Below are 23,821 nucleotides of genomic sequence, written 5' to 3' on the forward strand. Positions count from 1 at the left end.
AGTGACTTATTTCTGGCACGATCTGGTCGGCTCATCTAAATCTTGGCATAACCACTTCTTCCTTGCTGTAGGAAGCAGAGACAGCTTGGGCTTCGCTTTTCGTGGACCCATGTTCGGTTTCAATGTTTTTTTTAGAGAGGGTTGATTTGCCGCTTACGTTTGCAATACGATGAACAAAGAAATGGCGTATTAGCTGTTTCCGAAGTGACCCACTGCCAGGCCCAGGAGATGAGCTCGTCTGCTAGGCCTAGTTGCCATAGCAACAGCCAATCAGAAGGCACCTCTCAGCACGCTAGCACACTGAGCCAATCGGAGGGCCGCATGCATAGAGAGTTTCGTCAGAAATGGCCCCTCATTGTTTTATGTTTGCGCTTTTTCTATGCAGCATTCAGTGGCGAGGATGCGGGGAACTGAAAGGCAGAACTTTGAGTTTTTTAACGATAACAAGATGGCGGCGCTCAGCGGCGGGAAAGACGAAAAAAAGCTCCATGAACAATGTTTCTGCGCGATTTTGGGGTCGTTTCTTGCTGTCCACGCTGACAAAACAATTTTTTTCGGACACTTAAGGTGTGTTTTGGGGCAAATCGTTTTGACACGGAGTAGATTGGGCATTACAGATGCCAAAACAAGTAGTTCCCAAAAATAGACTTCTTTTGCAATTTTCGGTTTTTAAGACCCGTGTCCCCCCTTAATTTGAAGCGCAAGGGGACCGGAAATTGTGAAATAAGTGAGACCCTTACACGAATCTATGTGGTAATTCTACATTCAGTTTGTTCGGACATATTTTTCTGTCTCATGAAATACAACGTAAAGAGGTTTTACTGTATGCACCTTCTCTCATGTACCTGCTCTTGTAGCATATCTGTTCAATTTCAACAGGATGTATACATCTTTTCGAGAAATGAAGCTTCAGTATGCTCTGGACCGTATTTTACTTAACTTCACTAATGCACAGAAAAATCCCTGGTCCCTACGAAACTTTGATAACATTTATTGATTGTATTCCCAATCAGATATAATAAGTTTCCTTCGTCAAAGTAAACAGCTAGTATCACCACTTACGTTGCATTTGAGGGCTTCGGGGGCAGTCCATTTGATAGGAAACTTGCCACCCTCTAGATTGTCACTCTCATCTTTTGCCAGGCCAAAGTCGGATACCTGCAAGCACAAGAGGAGTCCATTTTATTGCAATAGCAATTATATAACATGCCAGGCGAATTTTGACATCGTTGCCGTGATGTTCCATACAAAGTTCAAGTGTGATAAGATTGTGCCTCGTGCACCAATTGTTGTGGGTAAGAAAAGCATTTGAGGGCGAGCCAAGAAAGATAGTGGTTTTATGCACACCATCCTCCTGCATGCCCTATGTAGGATGTCACTTGACCAAACGCGCACTAGATAGAGGGGGAGGGGCGAGCAGGTGAGTGGTCGTCTCCTGCTCTACCCTGGCGGTAGCTGTGCATGGCTGTGTATGTGGCTGAGAAGTAAACGTGCACTGTCTTCCCATGTGCCTACCATTGGAAGTCACGTAATCTCAAATGTCAGATGGGCATTAAAGTGAGAGGCAGCCCGACGTGTTTGTTCCCTGAAGCCAGCGGTCTTCATCATGCCAGCGTTGTGACAGTGAGCGTCTGTGGTCATCGAGTGAGGTTTCTTCATGTTTGCTTGTGTATGCATGACACTATGCTTGTTCATTAGATCAATGTTTGCTGCAATTTATATGGCCGATGAAACTACAGCCTGTACTTTGCAACTTGTATAATAATTTGCTATCGCTATAAATGCTTTGCCTTTCAGGTAGAAGTGCAAATTTTACAGCACTAAACTGTAGAAACACCAAAACAGCCAGACGAACAAGAAAATAAGACCTCGAATGCTATCATGGACATTATAAAATTCTGCTATATTATCAAATTCACCATGCTGACTGACCATGATTGGCGCAGAGGGGTGCTACGGCATCTATGATTGGCTCAAAATGCCACCGTTACAGAATTTGATGATGTCCCCACGTAACAAAAAAGAATCTGAAGTGCAAGTTATAGAAGGAGCTGTGCTAATAGGACAGACATGCAAGTTTCAGAGCATGCACACCTTGGCGAGGCAGTCATCCGAGATGAGCACATTCCGAGCAGCTAGGTCTCGATGCACCACATGCTTGGACTCCAGGTACGCCATGCCCGCACATGTGTCACTGCAGTGAAGAGGTTTGTAACGAAATAGACAGCACAGACAATGGAAAAATTAATACAGCACTACCAAAATGAGAAATTACACTGAACGTTCCAAGCACCCAAGGGGCTTTGAAACATTTCTTAGACGCATGATGCGAATATTCCAGATTATTATATTTTGTCAGAGCGAACTTCTAATTCACCCACTTTTGCTCATTACACCGTAAATTATCTATAATCATTTTTGGAATTTCACTATCCAGTTCCTGCAAATGCTTCACAATCTTGCTATACTACATCTCGCAAGTACCTTGCAGCACTGCCGAAGGTGCGAGGTATACACAGGCAATACAGTATCCTTGCGCAGCAGAATATAGTTCCTGGCCTAACTGGCCTATTATTGGCTGCACTAGAGACATTTATATTCGCTACATGATACGGTACAGGGATACATGATATGTTAGGACCCTTAGTGCATACACGTCGTTTAACAAGAATTACAGTGGCAGTTACTGTCAGTAACCATAATAGTCACCCTCACCGTAATCACCTGGCAACATGGCAGTGCCCATACAGTGCCGAACACCTGCTTCAATTCGAATTCATGCTTGTTACTGGCTCTCCACCCTGTCAGCAAGAAACAAATGACAAAATCCGCCATAGCTAAGTCTCATCTTAAGCTGTGGTGAAACCATTAGGTATGTTCTGTCGTAATTATTGACATCGGCTGTTTTGTTTCCATTCTGCTATGACTACAGACACTGTGCCGAGCCGTGAAACTGTTTTGATTTCAAGTTAGCAGATGGCACTTCGGTATCAGCCCTGGTGATGCATTAACGATGAGGAATTGTTCACTGCATCCTTAATTTAGTACCCCGCTCTAGCATGGTACATGATGACGAGAGAGAGCAAACGCCAAGTAGACGCTGAGCAGACACTGTGGCACTTGTTAACATTTATGAGGGCATTCGCCCTTGCTACTTGCTAATGAGGCTGCAAGGTAACTAGGTCAAAGGAAGCACCGCTGTCACATGCATGCAAACACAGCTTGCAGTTACACCGTCAAAACATTTTTCGCGACAATCTGCCAACCATGGAGCATGTACCAATAGAATTGATGGCAAGCAGGTACTGAGCAGACGACAGCGCAGATGAGTACATCTCGAAGGCCATTTGGCCTTCTTATTGGCTAAGAATTCATGTAGCTTCCATGATGCTGCAAGAAACTACTGGGATAGAGTATAGCCATACCTGAGCTCGTGTATACAGAGTGTATCCAGAAAGTACTAATGCAATATTATCCGTAGAAAAACGTTTATTCAAGATATTGTTACAAACATTTAGAATTCTTCGAAGTAGTCTCCTCTGGCATCTGCACAGTTTTGCCAGTGACTCTGTCATGCACTGCACGCAATGGAAGGCGTCAACGGGAACCTCTTTTAGAGCCTTTGTCACACGGGTTTGGATGGCTTCGATGGTCCCAAAATGGGCTCCTTTCAGGGCGCTCTTGATTCTCTGGAAGAGAAAAGTCCACCGGAGCCAGGTCAGGACTATAGGGGAGCTGGGGCAGCATCCCCAAGTTGTGCTTGGCCAGGAACTCCTGTACACGCACAGAAGTTTGGCTGGGAGCGCTGTCATGGTGCAACTGCCAGGTATCGGCGATATCCTTTGGCGCTCGCAGGGCCCTTTTTCTCAATCTCTCAAGCACATCCACGTAGTAGGCAGCGTTGACTGCCTGCCCTTGGGGTGCGAATTCTTTGTGAACCACACCCTTGGTGTCGAAAAAGACAATTAGCATTGTTTTCACTTTTGACTTACTCATTCTTGTCTTCTTGGGGCGAGGGGACTCCGAGGTGTGCCATTCGGAACTTTGGTGCTTCGTCTCAATATCGTACTCAAATGCCCATGTTTCGTCGCCGGTAATGACACAATCCAAAAAATAAGGTTCAATTTGCACGCATTCCGAAAGTTCACTCGCTGGTTGTTCTTGTGGTTGTCAGTCAACAGTTTGGGGACCAGCTTGGTGCACACATTCTGCATGTTCAAATTGTCGCTTACGATGTCAAGCGCAGTGGTTTTCGGAATATTGAGAGTCTGTGCTATCATCCGCCCACTCATTTGACGGTCGGTGTTCAAAAGATCACGAACACGAGACACACTTTTGCTCATTGATGGCTGTCCAGAGCTGGATTTATCATCCACGTCTTCTCGGCCCTCTTTGAATGCCTTCGATCACCTTGAAACTTGAGAATATAACAAAGCAGAATTCCTGCAGGCTTGCTGAATCATTTGGTCGGTATCGGCGAGGTATCGGCGAGTCGCAACAAGAGCACTATCAGGAGGTTCATGGAAACAGCAATCCTGATGCTCCCAGAGCTTGGAGCAGACTGTGCAAGGCAATGATGAAAAGCTAAGAGTCCGCCCACCTAACCCAACCAATCCGATCGTGGTATGTCCAATAGCAGCACCAGAAAAAAAATAATTGCATTACTTTTCGGACACACTCTGTAGATCAAACAGGATAAATGGCTTTTGGCTGATTTCCTACAATGTCATAAATGACAAAAATTATGGAGCAGAGTGGCTGAGCAGCCCATTCAAGATTGTAACTGCATGCCAGAGTTAGATGAATGCGCAATATTGTACAGGCATAAGAATGAAGGTGCGTCTTATGGTAGAGGCATGGCATATCTATAATGGTGGAAGTTCGTGCGTGAGTCAGCCTTCGATTACTATACATAAGGAAGAGATTAAGTGCCTTAACAGTTATCTCTCACGTAGACCGGCACATGTACCGGACTGACATGTGGCATTCCTGAGCTTGCGCAGATGAGTTTTGTGTCTTCTTTCTTTTTTTCATATCAGGGCTCCCTTCAGTTGATAGTCGGCGTTCGTGTTGTCCACTTCTCTACTCTTGTGTCCTGTCTGCTCGCCTCACCTCTTTTTTGCATAACAGCCCATTCACACCATTTAAGGGGGGAGGTTACCCTCGGATACAAACTATTTTGTTTACCGAGTTATCTTAATGAAATTTTCAGGATAGACTTATAGCAAAAGCATTAGTAGAACTACAAAATTTCATGCAGTTATGTTCACTGGTTCTCAAGTTACAGTAATATGTCAGAATGGTGCACATGGTTTTCTCATTCCGGGCCTGGAGAATTTTCAAAAGGTGCTGCAACTGTGAAATTCACTATGATGATTCCCAGATGGATACCTCAGGGCATGACAGAGCCCTCTTTTTAAATTTCCTTGCTGAAAAATTTTAGCAGACCACAGAATTTAGTGTTGGTGAATAAGATTTTATCAATCAAATTTTGATTAAATATCACAAATTACAGACACAATATATAAAAAAAAATGGGCTTGTCTTGCCCTCAGAAATTTATTCAGATACACAATAAAAAAAACTTCTGGAAATCTGATGAGCAGTTACAGAGATATGGCTGGAACAAGCAGTGTCACCAGACAAAAAAGTCATATTGAAAAAATGAGCTTTGAATGTTTTAAGCACATATATTGGCCTAAAATGACCCTGCAGCCTAACTGGAGATGTCCTTACGCACTCTCTTCTTTTTCCGCCTTTCCACCTTCTCTTGCGATTGTTTCTTGGCCTTTTTCAAGCGCAGAGAATCTTTCTCGGCTGCCCGTTGAATGGCCAGGTCGCCAGGTGTTAGCCCCACTGATGAACATAGCTCTTGGGTGGCCCTGTGGCAGCCGGCATTATATCTTAAATCTGCCTCATGCAGTGCTGTCTCCACAGCAATCAGCGACGCATGCTGCTCTATGGGCATCAGGGACCACAGCACGGAGTGAAATAATTCGGATGCATTCTGCGTCTTTGCTCCCAGGCAGCGTTGCAGAAGAGAAGCCTGTGAGAGACACTTATAAACAGGTAGCAGTGCTTCTGCAACATAGCCTGGAAGATTGTACCGATGCTTCGGAGGTGGCACACCATCACTCTTGCTGGCGTTGTCTGCACCCTCAGGGCACAAGTCGTGGTGAGGATCCTCGTCCATCGATGTCACGTGGTGGTACTATGCCATCACTGCACGCTGCATTACAGCCACATTGCTGGAATCATTCCGTAGGGCCCAGCCATAATAGTCGTTCAACTTGTCTATGAGGGCCTTTGTCAGCCTGCCCTTCCCTCCTAAAGCCTTGTCATTTTTCTGCACAAGGTTGCGCAGTGCTGTCCCCATCCTCTTCCGGACATGATTCAGACATTCCTCTTTAGAAATGGGGACCAGTTCATAAAGATTTTTTTGCACAAGGGCAGAGAAGGTGGCACTATCTCCGTCAGACATGAGCGTTGTGTAACGGAGGTTGTGCTATGTCACCGAACATGAGAAAAGGATGACAGCTACCTCAACCTCCATCGTCCCAGGCTTAGAGTCAGTGTTTTCTGGCACACATGATCCTCCTGCCAGCTTGAGTTTGCTTAGCCTGGGTCTCCAGGCTTTGGTCCTACTTGGCAACCAAGGCACTGGTTCGATAAAACAATGGCATCCAAGATGAGGCCCGTATGATGTTCAATTATTGCACTAACTCCAATATGGGATGTGTGGCCACGCTTGTGCCATGTTCCATCAAAGTTTGCTGTGACATCATTGCTGAAACATGGATCCAGTTCCTTGTAGGTGGTTTTCACAGCAGAAGCATATTTTGCATAGAACTTGTCTACGCACTGTGTCTGAGGTTCCCTAAATTTCTTCAAGTGCTTCTGAAAAGTCTTATGATGCAGGCAACGATGGGACACGTTCATCGCTGCCCAAAAGTCATTGAGGGTTGTTTGTCCCTTCCCTATCTGTTTTGTTGCCACAATGGCTCTTATATTCAAGTCAAAGGCCATTGAGTCATCCTGACGAGCAGAACTCCACGAGCTTGCAACTATTCCACAATGTGAACATAGCAGCTCAAGCTTTGTTGCAAGTCCAAGTTGGGTGCCTCCTTGAACCTTCATCCCAGTCGCAAAACACCGCTGGCATGAGATCCCGGATAGCAGGTTGCCTAGGGCATTTATTTGCACAAGGAGAAATTTTTCGCCTTCACATGTAGTGGTGGCAGCTTCAGGATCACGCTCCATTGCTTTAAATTTTCGCTCCGTCACTGACATAGCGCCAAGTCCTCGTTGCACAGCAGCGCATTTTTTTATCTGCCGCCTCCTTCTCCTCACACTTCAGGAAATGTGTTTTTAAGTGCACAGTGGATGACGTGATCGCACTGTCCAAGGCAGATGAAAGAGAGGATGTGGAAGCTGCTGTCGATGAGCACGAGACACCGGGCAGACTCGTCACGACAAATTCTTGCACCAGTGGAGCAGGAGTCACGTTGCTAGAAGCGTAGACGCAACCACACTCTTGCGTAGATGAAGCAGAAGCTGCCCCAAAGGATCCATCAGTGCGATCATCACCGGTGCGCGGGCGAGCGGCTAGCTTCACCATGCGGGCGAGCTTTATAAAACGCTTCCTTGCATCGAACGCGTGTAGCGTCTTTAGTTTGTTTGGGCGCATCGCGGCCTACCGCACAACAATCAGCAAGCTAAGCGCAACAACGGTCTCGTAAAGACGGTTGAAAATCATCTTGTAAAGACGGTAGAAACTTGGAGAATATGCGAACGGCTGCAAAGATGGATGATGGCAAGCGGAACACACAAAGGGCGCTGGTGATGGAGAAGCCGAAGCAGACGACAGCCGGACGCATTATGCAGGAGACCAATATGTCATCGCACGCAGCAGCCAATGGGAGTCGTGGGCTCCCCCGCGTCCTTGAGGAGCAGACGCTTCGCCCAACCTCAGCTTCGCGTCTCAGCCGCGGGAAACTTGAAAGCTCTCGCGAGCCCTCCAATCATGAGCGATTTACGCCTCTCCCGCACTGCCGCTGTCGCCGCTGCGGGTGGCGGGGAAAAAAAAGCACAAGAATGCATGAACAAAACAACACCAAAATGATGGCGCTCGGGGGAGTGGCGGAGAAATGGCGTTCGCGCCAAGTAGGGGTATTTTGAGCGCTCGCTCGCCGTTCGAGGGCTGCGGCGGCTCATTAAAAACTTCATTTGAAATAGTTTCCCGATGAATTAGACGTTGATATTTACAGAAATGGTAGTTTATAAGACATACTGCCCGAATACAGTATGTGGTTTTCCAAAAACCGACTTTCTCGCGATTTTTCAGTTTTCAAAGGCTGCGTCCCCCCTTAAGAACAGTGAAGAGTGCCACGTGTTGATGCCATCAACGGACCCAGATGTTCAAACATCTCCTTGCACCTGTGAGCTGACATTGCTACAAGACAACACTCCTATAACTATCACTTAACTGCCTCGCAAAAGGCCTCACCTCACACAGTATGCCTCACCAAAGAAATGTATTTATTCGAGTATAAAGTGGTCACAATTATAAGGCAAAGGTGCCTAATTGGGTGACCCAAAAAATAATTCAAGTATGAAAAATAATATAAGGTAATATAAAGTAGCCAACGAATTATTGAGACTCTGTAGGAATTGCCTGCATTACGAAATTATTAACACCGTCAAAACGCAAAATGGCAACCATGATATGGGGAAAAAGGACATGCAAAGACGGAGAGGGTTGGGTTCCCTAAAAGGGAGTAAGACCGAATTGTTAAGAACATTTACATGAGATATGGCTTTCTGGCAGCGTGCTCCAGAGCGCCGCAATAAAGCAAAAGCGGCGCTAGTGTTCAATGAAAACAAAGTGCTAGAGTCCGCATTGCCATAGTCATCAGTGGCAATCCCACACAAACTATAGTAAGGCCTGAACGCTTTGCACCTATTTGTGCTATTATAGCCTTTATTCTTGTGTTTACCACAGAGCATAACACCACAGTGGCCATGTTCCCTAACAAATGCATAGTCACCATTCATAAACGTGTACATAACAACCAAAATTCCCCCCCCGCTCCCCACAGCGGTTGCAACAAACAGTAGTTTAGCTTTGACTCAGTACATGTGTCGACTGCGAACCTTCAGAACTGTGCAGTCACCACTCATGATCACATTGATAGTGACCATAGTTTCATCGGCAGCGGTTGCGGCAAACAGTAGTTTTGTTTTTACCCTGTGCACGTCGGCCGCATGCCTTCAGAGCTGCATGGTCACTGTTCGCGATGGCGGTTTTGTCAGCAGCATTTGTCACAAACAGTAGTTTCAGTCTGACTCAGTACAATGGCTGTGCACGCAATGTCACAAACATGGCAAAAGCTATCAAGGATGAAGGGCAAAGGCTACATCCCGATGGATGGACAACCAGTTGGCAACCAACTCAATGGCAAAAAAAAATAATCAAGATGGGTGCACGGTAGTGAAATGCATGTCTCACATGAAGTCGTAGAATAGAAAGTCGAATAGTAGTCAAATAGAAATAGAATTTGACGATTCAAAAGCGTGTTGAGGCAGTAAGAATTTGTTTGTTGTTTTCTTGATACCCTATATAATTAGATATTCAGTTAATTCGGGCGTTTTCTTTCGGTCCTGTGAAATCCAAATTTACCATGAGTGCTGTGTTTTGCAATGTCAGACCGATGCTTTGCAAAGCTGCACAGTATGTTTTTCTTTTCCTTCTCCAGTACCACTCCCATTTCCACTATTGCGGATAAAGAACAATCGCAAAGCCTGAACAAATGTTCCTTTCATGCCTGAGCTGTATGCGCCAGGTTACTGCTCTGGCCAGTGGGCCATGGCCATGCAAATGGCTATGTGCATTTCAGCATAACAAAAGCAAGACAGGCAAGGAGTTGAAACCCGAAAAAGATCAATTCGATCAGCTGATAGCTCTTGACAGAAAGCACTTTCAATAAGTTCTTCAGAAGAAGGTTTATGAGCCAGTAACTTCTCACACCTCAGGCACTTTGCAACCTTAGTTGTAAAGTGTAGTAATCTGCAGTAAAAGGTGAAAAAGTGCATGACGGCCACATTTTGTACATTACAAATTGGAATCGTGGCTACTCACGTGGCAAAGTTGATCTGATCCACACGTGTGACATGGAGCCGTCCCCGGGAACGCAAGTAGTCCACCAGGGAACCTTTGGCCATGTACTCGGTGACAATTTGCAGCGAGTTCTCCTCAATGACCAGGCCAAGAAGCTGGACAAGGTTTGGGTGACGTAGGGACCTGCATTGTTTTTCACAGGCATGAACATTAAGCCATTTTCCTGGAAGTGCCAGCCAGAACTTGCTACACAGTTTACCAAATGCAGGGGAAAATAAATCTTGAAATCATGACAAAAGCAGATCCACGTTGCAAATGAAATGTGCAGCAGAGTGGACTGAAGTCATTTTGCTGCCAATTGTGCACAAAATTGGGTGATGACTGTGTAAGTGACACTTCTGTTACCTTATATCATGCCGAAAACCATTTACAGCGCAGCTTTTGTTGGCATGAGGCAGGTTTGATTTGCCATATCCTCCTCCTTCCCCCCCCCCCCTCCTTTTCTGTCAAGTGTGAATACTGCCTATATATGCAGCGTCGAAACGAATAAAATCAGTTGATAGACTGTGCTCTTTCCATCCACCTAGTCTTTGTCCTGTGTTCGTCCTTTCATACGCGCAACTCTTCCTAACATAGCCACGCACCAGCTCGCCCAGCAAGTGGCTCTAAACTACCATGGGACACCATGGCCGAGAACCAAGAACACTACCTTATGCTCCACAACAGGACGCCATATCCAATAAGCCACCAGACAGCCTGTAGTGCTAATTGAATGAACAGTTGGTCAAAAGGTAAAGATGTAGACAGAAACTGCAGAGGTGGCTAGTGTTACTCTTATGATGTACTGACTGCCATCAGCAGCAATGCACATTATTAATAGTATAACGTAATAGTTCTGTGGAAACGCGCAAGGTGGAGAGGAGTAATTAATAAAGGGAAAATCAGACATCCACTCGTTCATAGCAATTGCTACAAAGGCAACCCATACGGGTTCCTCGAAAGAAAGGCGTCGCAGTTGAAGAAAACTTCGTCCTGGTCCAGGACTCGAAGCTGGGACCACCGCCGCAATACTGTATATATTAAAATCTAGGCAGACAGTTCTTTTTTTTTTTTTTCATCATATGCTGAATTCTAGGTAGTTTAGATTTGAGCTTGTTAAAGAAGGCGCCAGTGTTTATTTGAAATTTATAAATACGGTGCATAGCTAGCATTATCTAGAAAAGTCAGTATTGCAGCGCTACTAGCCGTGCCAGTAGCCAACTGAAGTACATGAGCGACATCGCTATTTTCACCTGTTGTATCGGAGCTGGTTCTTTATTCTATGGTAGTCGCCGACTGATTTTTCGGACTCCAAAAATTCAGACGTGCTGAATTATTCGGTCTGCTTCGCGGCACAGTGATTCTCCCTGTAGACCAAAATGTATAACAACTGCCGAAAGTTCGGACACCTTGTAACTTCTCGTCTGATTTTTCGTACACTCCTGGAGCCAACTCGATCGAGAGCACCACACACCGACTCTGACCAGTGCATGGTGCGACCTGCTGAACACCATTTTTGTTTTGAAGGGAGCCTCCTTGCTGCCCCATGAAGTGGCGCTACTGCGAATCCCCGCTTATCATCATCTTTTCTGCCTGGTTCGATAGAGTGGCTACAGCAGTTCCAGCCTCAGCTTAGTAAGCCATGTCAAGACGATCCAGCAGCTAATTTGTTTCTTTCTTCGTGCACGACGCTGCGAGTAGGCCACGTTTTTCGTTTGTGCGACTCGTGTCAGCATGATGGCGTGGTGGTGTTTGCTTTGTGTGCTGTGTCGAGGTTGTGGTGATCCAACACGGCATACGGAAACATCGCGTCAAGTGTCTAATGGCACCGACAGTGCCCATGCAGACTGCGCTGGGGAATACCGGCAAGCGGGTGCCGGGAGGCCTAGGATTTGTCACCTTCCGATGTGCTCCTTACTGACGCCGAAAATGTTCTGCCGAGACTTACGACAGCAAGATCATTCGTCAGGTTTCTGCTGCACCGCCGGACGATGACTCCAAGTTGGAAGATGACGCACCATGTGCTACGCTGCCGTCGCATGCGGAGCGTGTACAAGCAGTGACTGTGCTTTCAGCTGCCTATAGTGACTGTACGACCCTCTCGGAGATTCTCGCTTATCTGATTGCGCGTAAACGGAACAGCGTCCAACGGCGCATTCACGATTTCTTCAAGCCTACTGCCGAGCCCAAATAAGTGCATGGAATTAAAGGATTTCATTTTTTTTCCCTTAATCTGGTTTTTCAGATACCTGTTTATTCGGACATTTCCGCAATCCCCGTGAGGTCCGAATAAACGGTTGGCAACTATATTAGCATGCAGCGTGGCATTATCGTAAGGGAACCAAACAATCTATACCACTATAGTGCTGCTTTCACACGAAAAGATGTGCTAGCCGCAGAAGCATCGTCAAACGTTGAAGCCGGGTGGGACCTAAACATCATTGAAACAAGCATCCGTCGTTGGAGGGGCAATGGGAGATGCTTTTGTGCATGCGCCTTGACGAGGATGGAATTTACTGTTTGAAGATGACAGTGATAAGGAAGATAGTGACAGGGCTAGGGGCGATGATGACGTAGAATGAGCTCGGCATGGTCATCGTCAATAAATGCTGTTTTCATTTTGTGAACACTGTCCTCACTATTTCGTTCGGCCTCCATTCAAGGTAAGCTTTCTTTTTCTGGCTTCAGACTTTCAAGGGTCAGCTTAAAATCGGGGTTAGCCTAGATTCGAGTAAATATGGTATTCCGTTACTTTTGTTGTCGCTTCTCGCAATAATTAAAAACAAAGAAAATTTGCCGATATTAGCGGCGCAATCAGCTGCAATGCAAGCACAGCCGAGCCAGTCCTCTGCCGTCAGTAGCCGTGCACTGCAGCTGAGCTTGACAAGTATCGGAGCTCTTGTTACAATCAACAAAAGTTCGACAGTGGAGATGGTTTTTCACAAAATGCACAATTTACCTATCACTTTATCTAGTGGAAATTATTTTGCTTGGAATAGAAGCTGCAGCCGATGTTTGTGTTGCCAGTGGCAGAGCTGTGTGGTCATCTAATGGCCCATCCGTCATGCAGTGCACGGTGCGCCGGGCCAAACTGCCGTCCACTTTTGGACACTTCTCGCGCTGCAGACATTCTACAGCGCTGGAGGACGGTTCGCCACCAGCGTGGATGTGCCTTTAGCCTTGAAGCCACTCCCTGCCTTATATGTGAGGCTGGTAGATTCAGTTAATGTTTCAATATGGCGATCCAGATTTTAAATTGCAGCACAAACTGTAACTAACAAACCTTGGCAGGTGAAGTAGTGCTGTATTGTTGCGCGTATAACCCACACAAAGAATTTTTTAAGTTTAACAGTAGGGCGGGGTGCAAGTCACAGTCAGAAACTGATTTTTTGGACGTGCCTGATAGTTCAGACAACCTGTAGGCATTGCCACATACCCCATAGAGCTAACATACAAGGATGTCTGAAATTTCTGATGCTGATAACCTTCATCGTCCAATTTTTTGAAGAAATTTTACTGTGACCGCAGGTCCAGAACGGTGTTAATTGAAGCCACACTTAACACCACTCTAATTATTTCACACGCTCAAACCAGCGCTCTTGCACGCCAATCTGCTGGCAGCCATGCCCCCTGTGTGCACTGCAATGCTAGGCTTAGCTGCTTCAATGTTCACTGCCAAACTTTCAGCTGTTCGGTGCAGTGTCTTACGGTGAAGTTGGACATGGCTAGGGCATTTCCGTCGTCCACGAACAACCGGCGAACTAGCTTGCTGGTGCCCCTTGGCGCAACTGCGCGATAGCGCTCGTGCCACTGCTCACACGTTAGTCATCGTCGTCTCCTTCCACAGCTGGCTCCATTGCCACTCATTGCTTAAGGGGGTATGAGCCATTTATTGGCAAGAGGAAACTATCATCAGCAGCATCATCATCAACATAAACTGTCACCATCAGCAATGGCTTGAGTACTGTCGTCTTTTTCCACAGCTGGCTCCATTGCCACTTATCATTCCAGCATAGAATTTCATTTCTCTTCTGTCGTTGTAATGGGGATGCTGCATTAAAATTGTGTTTTTTTTAATTCTCGGTGGCTTGAACCATTGCTTAAGGGGGTATGAGCAGAGCCATTCATTGTCTTACGTGACAGACGCATTTAATAACAGAGGTGACACACGAATTTGTGTGCATACGTATCGTCATGATGACCACCGATCAGGACAATAATTATGTTAGTACCATTGTTCAAAATTCTATGTCCCCTCTGAGTTGTGTGCTAAACAGCTTCCCTGGTCATTCACCTTCACAGAGTGGAATGGCTTATGATTTTTTCATTGAAAGGTTTTGCCACTGTTAGCAATGGCGCTGACTCTACCTTCGTCATCCTCGCCAGTGGCTTCAAAGTGTGGAAAGCATGGCAAGGGTCTAAGAAGCACTGCATAGCTTTGGTTCCCAAAAGTCTGCCTCACCACAATACAGCGAAAGTTACATGGTCAAGCATACACAATGTATTGCGTTGAAGCATATGATGAGTGGTCCACTGCATAGTATGGAATTATACATGCGTGCTTCCGCCAACTCCTGCAACAGTATGAGCACTGAGACGCCTAATAAGTGTACTGGCAGGCTTTTAGAGCTACTTCAGACATGGCTGTAGCAATGCAAGCCCTTGAGGAAAGTAAAAGGCATGCATTAGTTTTTTTCGGTTTGCGAGATTTTTCAGACGTTTTCACAGTCCCGAGGGAGTCCAAAAAAGTGGACGTCGACTGTATATGCGAAATCTGCATATAACCAGCACCAATTATTCCTAGGGTTCTGATTATTCAGTATTTCGAGCAATCCTTGCTACGTCTGAATAATCAGTCTGTCTGCTACTCTACATCACCTAATATTAGTGTGCATATTTGAGTTTTTCCTCAGGTCCCCCAAGCGTACCCTCGCCTTATAAATCTTGACCACCTTAAGAGGAAATAAATATACTAAGTCCTCGCACACAACTACAAAAGGGGCAACGAGACGCACAAGTTGTCATGGGTTGGCATTAGCAATGACTGTGCTCCAACCCACCTGCTGGAAGGATATATCCTGAGGGCAAATGTCAAAAGCCACATTCAGCCTTTCACTACTATGATAATCCTTTTCCAACATCTCTTAATGTTTTAGAAGGAGAGCTAGGCTGACAGGCATGACTCATGTAAAAGAAATGTCTAGAAACATCAAAAAGAGTTGCGCTGGAAATAATACAAAAGAAGGTACTTACGTCATAAGTGACGCCTCAGCGATGAGCATGTTCTTGCCAGACTCCTTTATTTTTTTTACTGCTACTTTCTGGCCTTTGTAGTTTGCAAGCAAGACATCTGTGAACAAGAGAGAGAAAGAAGAAAGACGTGTTCTAACCATCTGCCAGAAAAAGTGGTGCTGTGAACAGAAGTAACCCTTAAAAGATGTATTTTTGCCCAGCCGAAAACATATTCTATGGATCGTCAAAAAAAGAAAAAAATATGAGGGAACAGCATTCTAATCAGCAGGTGTAGGGGAACGAAGAAAAACTGGGAGGGAGGCAGGAGCTTTTATGTTAAAGCACGCCACTGCTCAAATGGATTGTAATATATGTATGTGCCTCTTGGAACAACATGGCCTTTTTCTGAAGCAGTTCAGATGACTGAAGGAATCAACATGGGACAGCTCTAGATGCATGGCAATTTGCAATGTGCTTATTTTTCAGTGGTGGCCATTTTCCAGCCGGGTGTGCTATCGCAGCACCTGCTTATCACTGTCATGAACCGCCGCAAGGGAAGCACATTGGAGGCATAAATCGCACAGCCAACGCCTGCATCACTGCCCTGTCGCCTTTAAGCAACATCACACCCTGCTAAATGCTATGTTCGTTTGTATGAGAAATGTTTGGGAGTGCTGTAATCACAACGTGCAAGTGGGCATGTCACATTGTATTTTTTTGTATTTCGCAAGCATCTGCAGTAAGTGGAAAGACATTACAGCCTAAAGTTAGAAAGTTAGAAACTGTTTAATCGGACGTTTTGCAAAGCGCTCTAGAACTTTCTAATTGGAATTTTTTGCTTAACTTTGTTGCTTCAGAAGTTGGTTAACTAATCTTGATTAATTATGCAATTCAGCAGACAAAAGAAAATTGTGTGACTTAGTCCAGACAATAGTCAGCCACATGCATTTGGTCACGTCGCCTTAGAGTGCATCGGCATATTTTTAAACTCTGGCTAAAGTTAATTGGGACACCATGTATACAGTCACATTGGCCCATAGTGAGCCTGTTTAAGCTGGTGACAAAGAAAGGCACAGGTACACAAGCAGTGGCTCACGCACATTACTTGCAACAACGGATCCACTCCCTGATCCAGGAACCACCCACAACAACTGTAATCTGCTAGTTAAATCCCCTTCTGGTCAATAAAGAATCTTAGCAATTGTGTCGCAATCAGCTTTGTGGATTCACTGCATTAAATGACCTATTTCAGCTAAGTGTTTTTTTTTTACTCCTTCACAGCTTTGCATGCATAATGGTGGCTCGATCAAGACAGCACTGATAGGTGTTGAGAAGGGATAGTAGTTGAGAAATACAACAGTAAACTCACCTCCAAACTCGCCCTTGCCAATGTTCTCAATCACTTGTAAGTCCTGCTTCTTGATTGCCCAGCCAGCCATCTCAAACGCCCGGTGGTCAATTGCCACCTCACCACCTTGCTTGGGCACTGAGCGCGACAGCCGTGTGCATAGCCCATCTGCATCTTGCTCGTAATGCTGGTTTCAAGAAAAGAACACGAAATTCCAAGATTCATTGCAGTCTTCTGCATACAAAATGACTAGCTCATAATGACACACTCCCATTTTTGTCAGAACCATAGCATAAATAAACCCATGAACATTATATAATCCTATCAGGGGCTCAACATAATAGAACTACACTGAATCTATGACAAATCAAATGAAGCCTCCAAATTCCTGAGCCTATCACAGAATTCAGGTTCACAGAGTTTACAGCAGTGCACAGTACATTAAGGTGGAGTCAGACTGAAAGGTGGTACGGTAGAATTGTAATCAGAAGAGTCATGACCATGGCTGGGTTTTTCAAACTTTTTTCATATGGTATCAGAAGAAAGGGGGAACCAAGGGGTCCGATTTTGGTTAGTCACAACCATATGAAGCCTGTGGCGAATGTAGCCAAGGAAAGCATAGGGGAAGTTATTTGCAGTCTTAATTGAAATGTAGAAATCATAAGTGAAAGGGAAATGAAAGTGAATGGAAAAACAAATTATCCCCAGTGGGAGCTGAACCCACAACCTTCTTATTACGCTTGCGATGCACTACCAATTGTGCTACGGTGACGGCTGTTCCAATGTCCACAATCTTGGGTATTTATGTGTGTGTAACCGTGGGAGTGTTAGCCAGAGCCACTCTGACCATCACAGCAGACATAGAACACCCTTTTGATCGATGGCACCATGTAGTATGTGAACTTTTGTGAGCAAATGTACTGCTTATTTAAGTTATTACCACAGTTATCACCGCTCTCGTCGTTGCTGCTGATTGTGCCGTTCATCATGGGGCACAAGATATCGCTGGCTGCCAAAGGACCGCAAAGTGCCACTTAGTGGTCAACAATCACAAAGTCCTCAAAGGAAACATCACAAAGAGCTGGGGGGAAATTAGCCTTTTCAGCGGGAGACAGCGTGACTTCAGCGCCTTTGGTAGGAGACAGCATGTCGTCAGTGACTTCTGCAGGAGACAATGCGTTTTTGGCTTCTTCGGCGTGAGCATTATCAAAGCATTCACTGTCCACTGGCATTGATTAAGTCGATGCTGCTGCTATTAGGGTCACGAATCTGCATTTCTTTAGACTATTTGCTATAGATTGTGGCTTAACCAGCTGCCATGCTCGAGCAATCATGTGCATAGCATTGAGCAGAGTAACTTCATATTCTTTGTTGCTTTTGATGCATGTGATCGTTCACTGAAGAACCATCTTCCTGTACAAGACCTTCAAATTCCTTTTTACGCCCTGGTTCAGGGATTGCATGATTGCATTACTTTAGGTGGCAGGAACTCGATGTGTATCACTGTATCACCAATATCACCAATATTGTTAATATCGGCAAGTCTGCGGCAATAATGTAGCCATATCCATTTTGAGAGGACAGAAACAGATAGGCACGCTTAGCTGGCAGTGACATAGAAACACATGGCGGGCATGCTGTGGAAACTACGGCCATTTGTCTTCACTACTATCCTAATACAGCATGTTTCCGCTAAGGGTGGGCGACTATCTTAGCTGTGTTACAAGCGTCGGCGTATGAATAGGGTACACTTGTAACCTATCAGTGTAAACGTGGCTACTATCGTTTCCACTCACAATTTGTTGCATGCCCACCAGTGCAGATGAGAAAAATCGAAAGGCACCTTTTTTGTTGTTGTTGTTGACCACAACCATTATAAAGCATACACATAATACATAAAAGCAAATTTGGTTGTAGCTATTTTTTTGTCATGGAAGTGCGGAAAGTGATGAAAGGAATGAGATGCAGCATCTGCTTAAGAATGTTTGGTGAGTGCAGACCGCTTGGTTTGTCTTGAAGAGTCGTTCGCGCAGCATTTGACAGATGGTAAGCGCGATCATCATTAGCTGGACTTGACACATGACATATTGCTGCGACAAGTTTGGGGTGCGATCATTACATGGGAAATTTTTAAAGATCCAATTTTGCTGACAAAATTCAGGGGTGCGATCATTACGTGGGTAAATATGGTAGTTTTCCAGAGTCACAGCTGTAGCACAATAAAGAGGCGGTTGCGTATCGATTGTTGTGGCAAACAATTGATGGGATCTCCACAATCCTCACATGCCATAGCATGGCACACAGCAGAAGAGAAACGGAGACACAAGCGCTTGTGTCACTGTCTTCTCTGTTGTGTCCCATGATATAGCACTACATTTTTCACCATGTCCGCACAAAATACAACAGGCATGCATGTCCCATAGGAGGTATGCATGTCACCAGTGCAGCACCGACACAAGCACCTACTGCGAGATAGTACAGTGGCCAGATGCAAAAATTCACAATATGAAGGGGGCCATACATAGCGCTGCACCACGCACCTCAATGAGCTGTGGCAGCCCTTCAAAGTATTCCTCCTCGTCAATTGTGAGCTTGCCCATGCGGTAGATAACACGATAGTGCTCCACCTTAGACCGGAAGCAGACACACAGCGTGTAATCACCAGGGTAGTTGGTGCTTTCACGCACCAGGAAGAGCCCGTCTTCCCGAGGCTGCAGCAACATCTCTGCTCGTTCGCGGCTTATCTTTCCATGGAACCATCTGAGCAAGAAGAAAGGAGTAGAGGTTAAGGAGCGCTCACTTACAGCTCCACACAACCAACAAGCACTCATTAGATTTAATGCAAAAAAGCATTACAATAAACAAAAATCTCACTTCATCGTTCTGCTTCAGCTAGTTTCGATTAGTAGAACTGAATTTTACCAGTAAACCACAAAATAAAAATCAGAAGAGACTTATTGACCAGGGCTGCGCAGACTACCATTGAAAAACGAGTGTCTTGTTAAAGAGAAAATTTCGTAAATTGAGAATCTGGACACAGTAGCATTAGGCAAAGAACAGCAGTGACCTTGCTGTACCTGCAGCGTGGAGCAGGGGTCGCTATTCATAGTCGCGAGCAGAAGCCTGAAAACCACAGACGTCAGGAAAAAATTTTTTGTTTGTTGCAGTCTAGGCATAGAGCCGCAAAATGAAGTCGTACAGGTGACTTATGCGTGGTTGACCAATTCACTGTAATGGTAGAATTGCATGGCTGTCACACATTTTTGCAGACACCTTGGTCTTCAAACATTTGCTCGCAACTGTACTTGCGCAAAATTTCTGAAACCAAAGTGGCTGCCATACCAGCCAAACAGCATACACTTTATATAAATGTACCTTTATTACATATGACATTGCATGAAAAAATAGTCTTGCCACAAACCTTCCATTTTGTCACTCACCAGGTGTGAGAAGTAAAAATAATTCTGATGACAGTTTGAGCTCCAACAGCTACATATAGATTAACTTTCATTTACTTCTGTTATCCCACTTCAATGTATCAACTATTTATCAAGCAATTTTGAGCTCTCAGGCCTCTGTAGTAGCTCTTTGTCATTTCGCATATAAAGATGTCCTAAACTTCTCTGTTCTGTGAAAGACATGTGAATTTATGGCAGTACCACAACTACTGTTGAACTGCAGGTTTATGTGTGCTGTAGAGGGAGCAGAGCAGTATATACTACAGAGCACTTGGGGAAGTGCTTTCTCCAAATACATTACTCGTCCCCTCTTCCCTGATTACCTTCATTAAAATAAGTTCCGAAAAACTCCACTAGCTTTGCAAACTATAAAGTGATAAAGTGGAAGCACACTGTAAATACTGAATGAAGTACAACACGGAATAGAAAAAATTGGTCAGTTTTGCTCAAAGGGTGGTGTATTGAAAATGACAGCAATGTTTAGTGTTGTGCTAAAGCTCCTCAGATGGTGTACTAAGAATACGCAGGTGCAACATGTTGACACAATGGAGCACGCGAGGAAATTAAGATGCCAAGTCAAGTACTGCAGGATATATATTCAAAAATCTAGGTTCCATATTTATTCGGTTATAAGGCAAGTGTGGGGAAAGAACTCACCTTATATTCGAATAAATACGGTATATGAGATGATTTTCGTGAAGAACCCTAAGAAAAATCATCAGCATTTGTAGCTTTAAGTGGTCCATTCCGTTTAGATGCCTGCATGCATCATACTGTGGTATGCACACAGCAGTTCAGCAGGGACATTCGTGCTTGTGCACCCAACCGTCATGCGAGCAGTGCGTTGCAAAACACTGCCCTGGCTCCGCTGCACAGCCAAGTGAGCAGAGCATGAGAATGTGCCCACTTTGCTTCCGCATTTTTGCACCCAACTGCACTGCATGTTGATAACATGACGCATGATGATTGTAGCATCAACAGCGCAAATTTGCTTTGAGCATCTGTACGACTGCTATTGCAATAAGACATGTTTCAGAACTAATAAGAAATAAGAACTAAGAATATGTTTCAGAAGACTTACCAAGGTTGAAATACTGGGCGTGTTGGTATAGCATACTATATGGTGGATTGTGTGACATTTTGACAGGACCCACAGAAGAGAAACACCCAAAAGAGCACTTGTGCGTGTTTAAGAGAAGACACCAAAGTAACCTCACAAGAACACAGCAGGCTTTTTCATTTGTTTCTAGACTTTGGTGAAAGAATTTTAAATACAAAGCAGGAAACCTCCGCTCTTTGCCTTATTGTAACATAATTTGGTAGCATAAAAATGTGCCACAAGAAGGCTTCAGCTGTTGTGAAGTGTCAATGGAAGCTTGACCTTTTCTTGAAGGTTTACAACATATATGCACTTGCTTGCTTCTATACACTGCTGTCTCCAAGCTTGTTCAGCAGGTAACTTGGTTAAATATTTGCAGTTTTGCTTTTCTTGCACCTTTCAGCTCAAACCACAGCAACACTATTTCTTGGAATTATGCTAAACAGCACATAATGTTCAATCAAAGCAACATCAAGTGCGTAATGCACTATTTCACTCATCCTCGAACACTATTTAAAACAGTACGACCACATATCTGTGATGTATCACTCTGCAGCTTGTGGGGATGCTAGACTCTCGCAAGTCCCCCTATGTTTTCCCCGCATAACTCTCGTGTCTCCTGTAATCCGGCTTCACAGTGTAGCTAAGCAAAGGCAGCGAGCAGTGTGGTTGCAGATTAGTATGAGAGATGGCATGAGTGTTGCACTGCGAGTGCCACCTAATGGCGGGGTTACTTGGGCACAAAAGGGAGTACAGCCTGTTCCTCCTTGGCTTGAGGTCGGCAAGCAGTGCCGACGGTTTGTGCCGTCGCGCACCATTCAGGGGACCATCCTGCAAAGGCTTAGGAGCAGGGCACTGGAATGTACGAATACGATCGTTCGAACGCAACACCATTCCTGTGATTGTACACACAAATGATTAGCTATTGGTGTCCACCATGGCAGCGAGCATATTGACTCGATATCCTGTCGCGGTGAGTCAAACATCATTGATTTGTCAGCGCCCATCGGCACGTAATATTGGTAGTGATTCTGCTGGCTAGACCTGTGTATAACAGCCGCAATAAATGACCTTGTGATTGTTTGCACAACCGTGTTGTCATTCTTTTTTCCTAAGAGCATGTTTGAGAACCCTCACAAGATCATCTATATATATAAAGGTCTCAATCCAAGCTAGCAGCCAAGGCAACATCTTATACAGCCACAACGCAAAAGACAGGGCAAGCAATTGGCAAACAGAGCTCTGTGTTTGCCACTTGCTTGTCCCTTTTTTTCCGCCGCTGCCATCGAAGATGAAAAAAGGCTTTTTTTCTCATTTATCAAGCAGATGAGTACTATTGGGAAAACAATACTATAAGGATTAAGATAGCATATGTAATGCCTAAATTAACATGAAAGGCATTGTATGTCGAATTAAAGGTTCTCCAGTAAATGGGATGTCAAGTTATGACTGCAAGGCATAACCTCTATTCCAAACATTGTTTCGTTATGCACCTTTGTATGCAGTCTCGTGCTGGGCACAATTCATAGCAGTGGGCAAGCAAAGCTTTGCGAGTGTGCAACAAGGTTCTACTCACGGCATAGAATTGAGCTTGACCTCTGCCCTGCGGAGGATGTAGTTGAGTGGTATCAGGCCTTCACGCCCATCACTATGCCTTGCCCGGAACCAATTGCAGTCCTGGAAAAGAGAAAGCACATATTACAGCCAAGAGTTGACATTACGACCACCAAGTAACTTGCTGCATGAACAAAAGAACAGAATTTAATGTGAAATCAAAATGAAGTGCTTAGTGGTCAGATAAATGTGGTATACAATGAGAGGAAGAAAGGAATAGCAGATCACAGTTTCGTTTCCTCACCCTACTCCACTTCCTTCAGGAAGACTTCTGGGTCGGTTCACGGGAGCATGAGGCTCCGGATATCGCTACACTGCCAGAATAGACCCTAGATTTTTTTGCAGGTTTTGTTCACATGCAATAGACAACCCAAGAATAGCTGTGTATAGCTAAATTGATCCAATATCCACAGGGGCAGGGGTACTGGTACAGTACCCCCGCCCCTGCAGTGCAAGCACTATGGCAACACCAGCAGTCTCTCTCACCGGAGTCTCGGAGACGATGGTCATGATATCCCCCTTGGTAAAAGACAGGTCCTCACTCGACTTGCCATTGAAGTTGTAGCGGGCCACCACTTCTGTACCTGACGGCAACATCTGTGCACAAAATCACCACTCATGAGCCTACGTCCTCACCTTCAACAAAAGCACTGAACATTAGTAGATGTGACTCATGCAAAGTGGATATCCAGATTCCGAGGACGGAGGTTCCTAACGCAGCTTCTTATATGACAAGTAATACACCATGGGTGCTCAAATATATCCTAAAATTTTTTACACATAATCATACACTTTTTATTGGATTTGGCCCTCAAATCAAATGGCTGCTTTTTGACATTTTAAATATTTAAATGACTTTCAAAAAATTAAAACCTGGACAGGATGACTGACAAGCAGACCTGAAACAAATTGAC

General features: G+C 44.9%; 1 protein-coding gene and 1 pseudogene across 3 annotated transcripts in view; both read right to left on the reverse strand.

The window, feature by feature from the left end:
• The window catches only part of LOC126519011 (tyrosine-protein kinase CSK-like), a 44,472-nt gene that overhangs the window by 17,691 nt on the left and 2,960 nt on the right, over window positions 1–23,821 (reverse strand). For all 3 annotated transcript variants that reach the window (XM_050168623.3, XM_055065404.2, XM_050168631.3), the window contains exons 3-10: window positions 23,394–23,504; window positions 22,870–22,970; window positions 19,277–19,496; window positions 16,758–16,923; window positions 15,410–15,506; window positions 10,139–10,300; window positions 2,095–2,194; window positions 1,063–1,158 (exon numbers count right to left, since the gene is read on the reverse strand). In XM_050168623.3, coding sequence (XP_050024580.1) covers window positions 1,063–1,158; window positions 2,095–2,194; window positions 10,139–10,300; window positions 15,410–15,506; window positions 16,758–16,923; window positions 19,277–19,496; window positions 22,870–22,970; window positions 23,394–23,504 — 1,053 coding nt within the window. The remainder of the gene's footprint in view (window positions 1–1,062; window positions 1,159–2,094; window positions 2,195–10,138; window positions 10,301–15,409; window positions 15,507–16,757; window positions 16,924–19,276; window positions 19,497–22,869; window positions 22,971–23,393; window positions 23,505–23,821) is intronic.
• On the reverse strand, window positions 5,183–7,618 carry LOC140216266 (uncharacterized; annotated as a pseudogene).

The sequence above is a fragment of the Dermacentor andersoni genome, chromosome 3 (assembly GCF_023375885.2).
Source record: "Dermacentor andersoni chromosome 3, qqDerAnde1_hic_scaffold, whole genome shotgun sequence".
NCBI lineage: Eukaryota > Metazoa > Arthropoda > Arachnida > Ixodida > Ixodidae > Dermacentor > Dermacentor andersoni.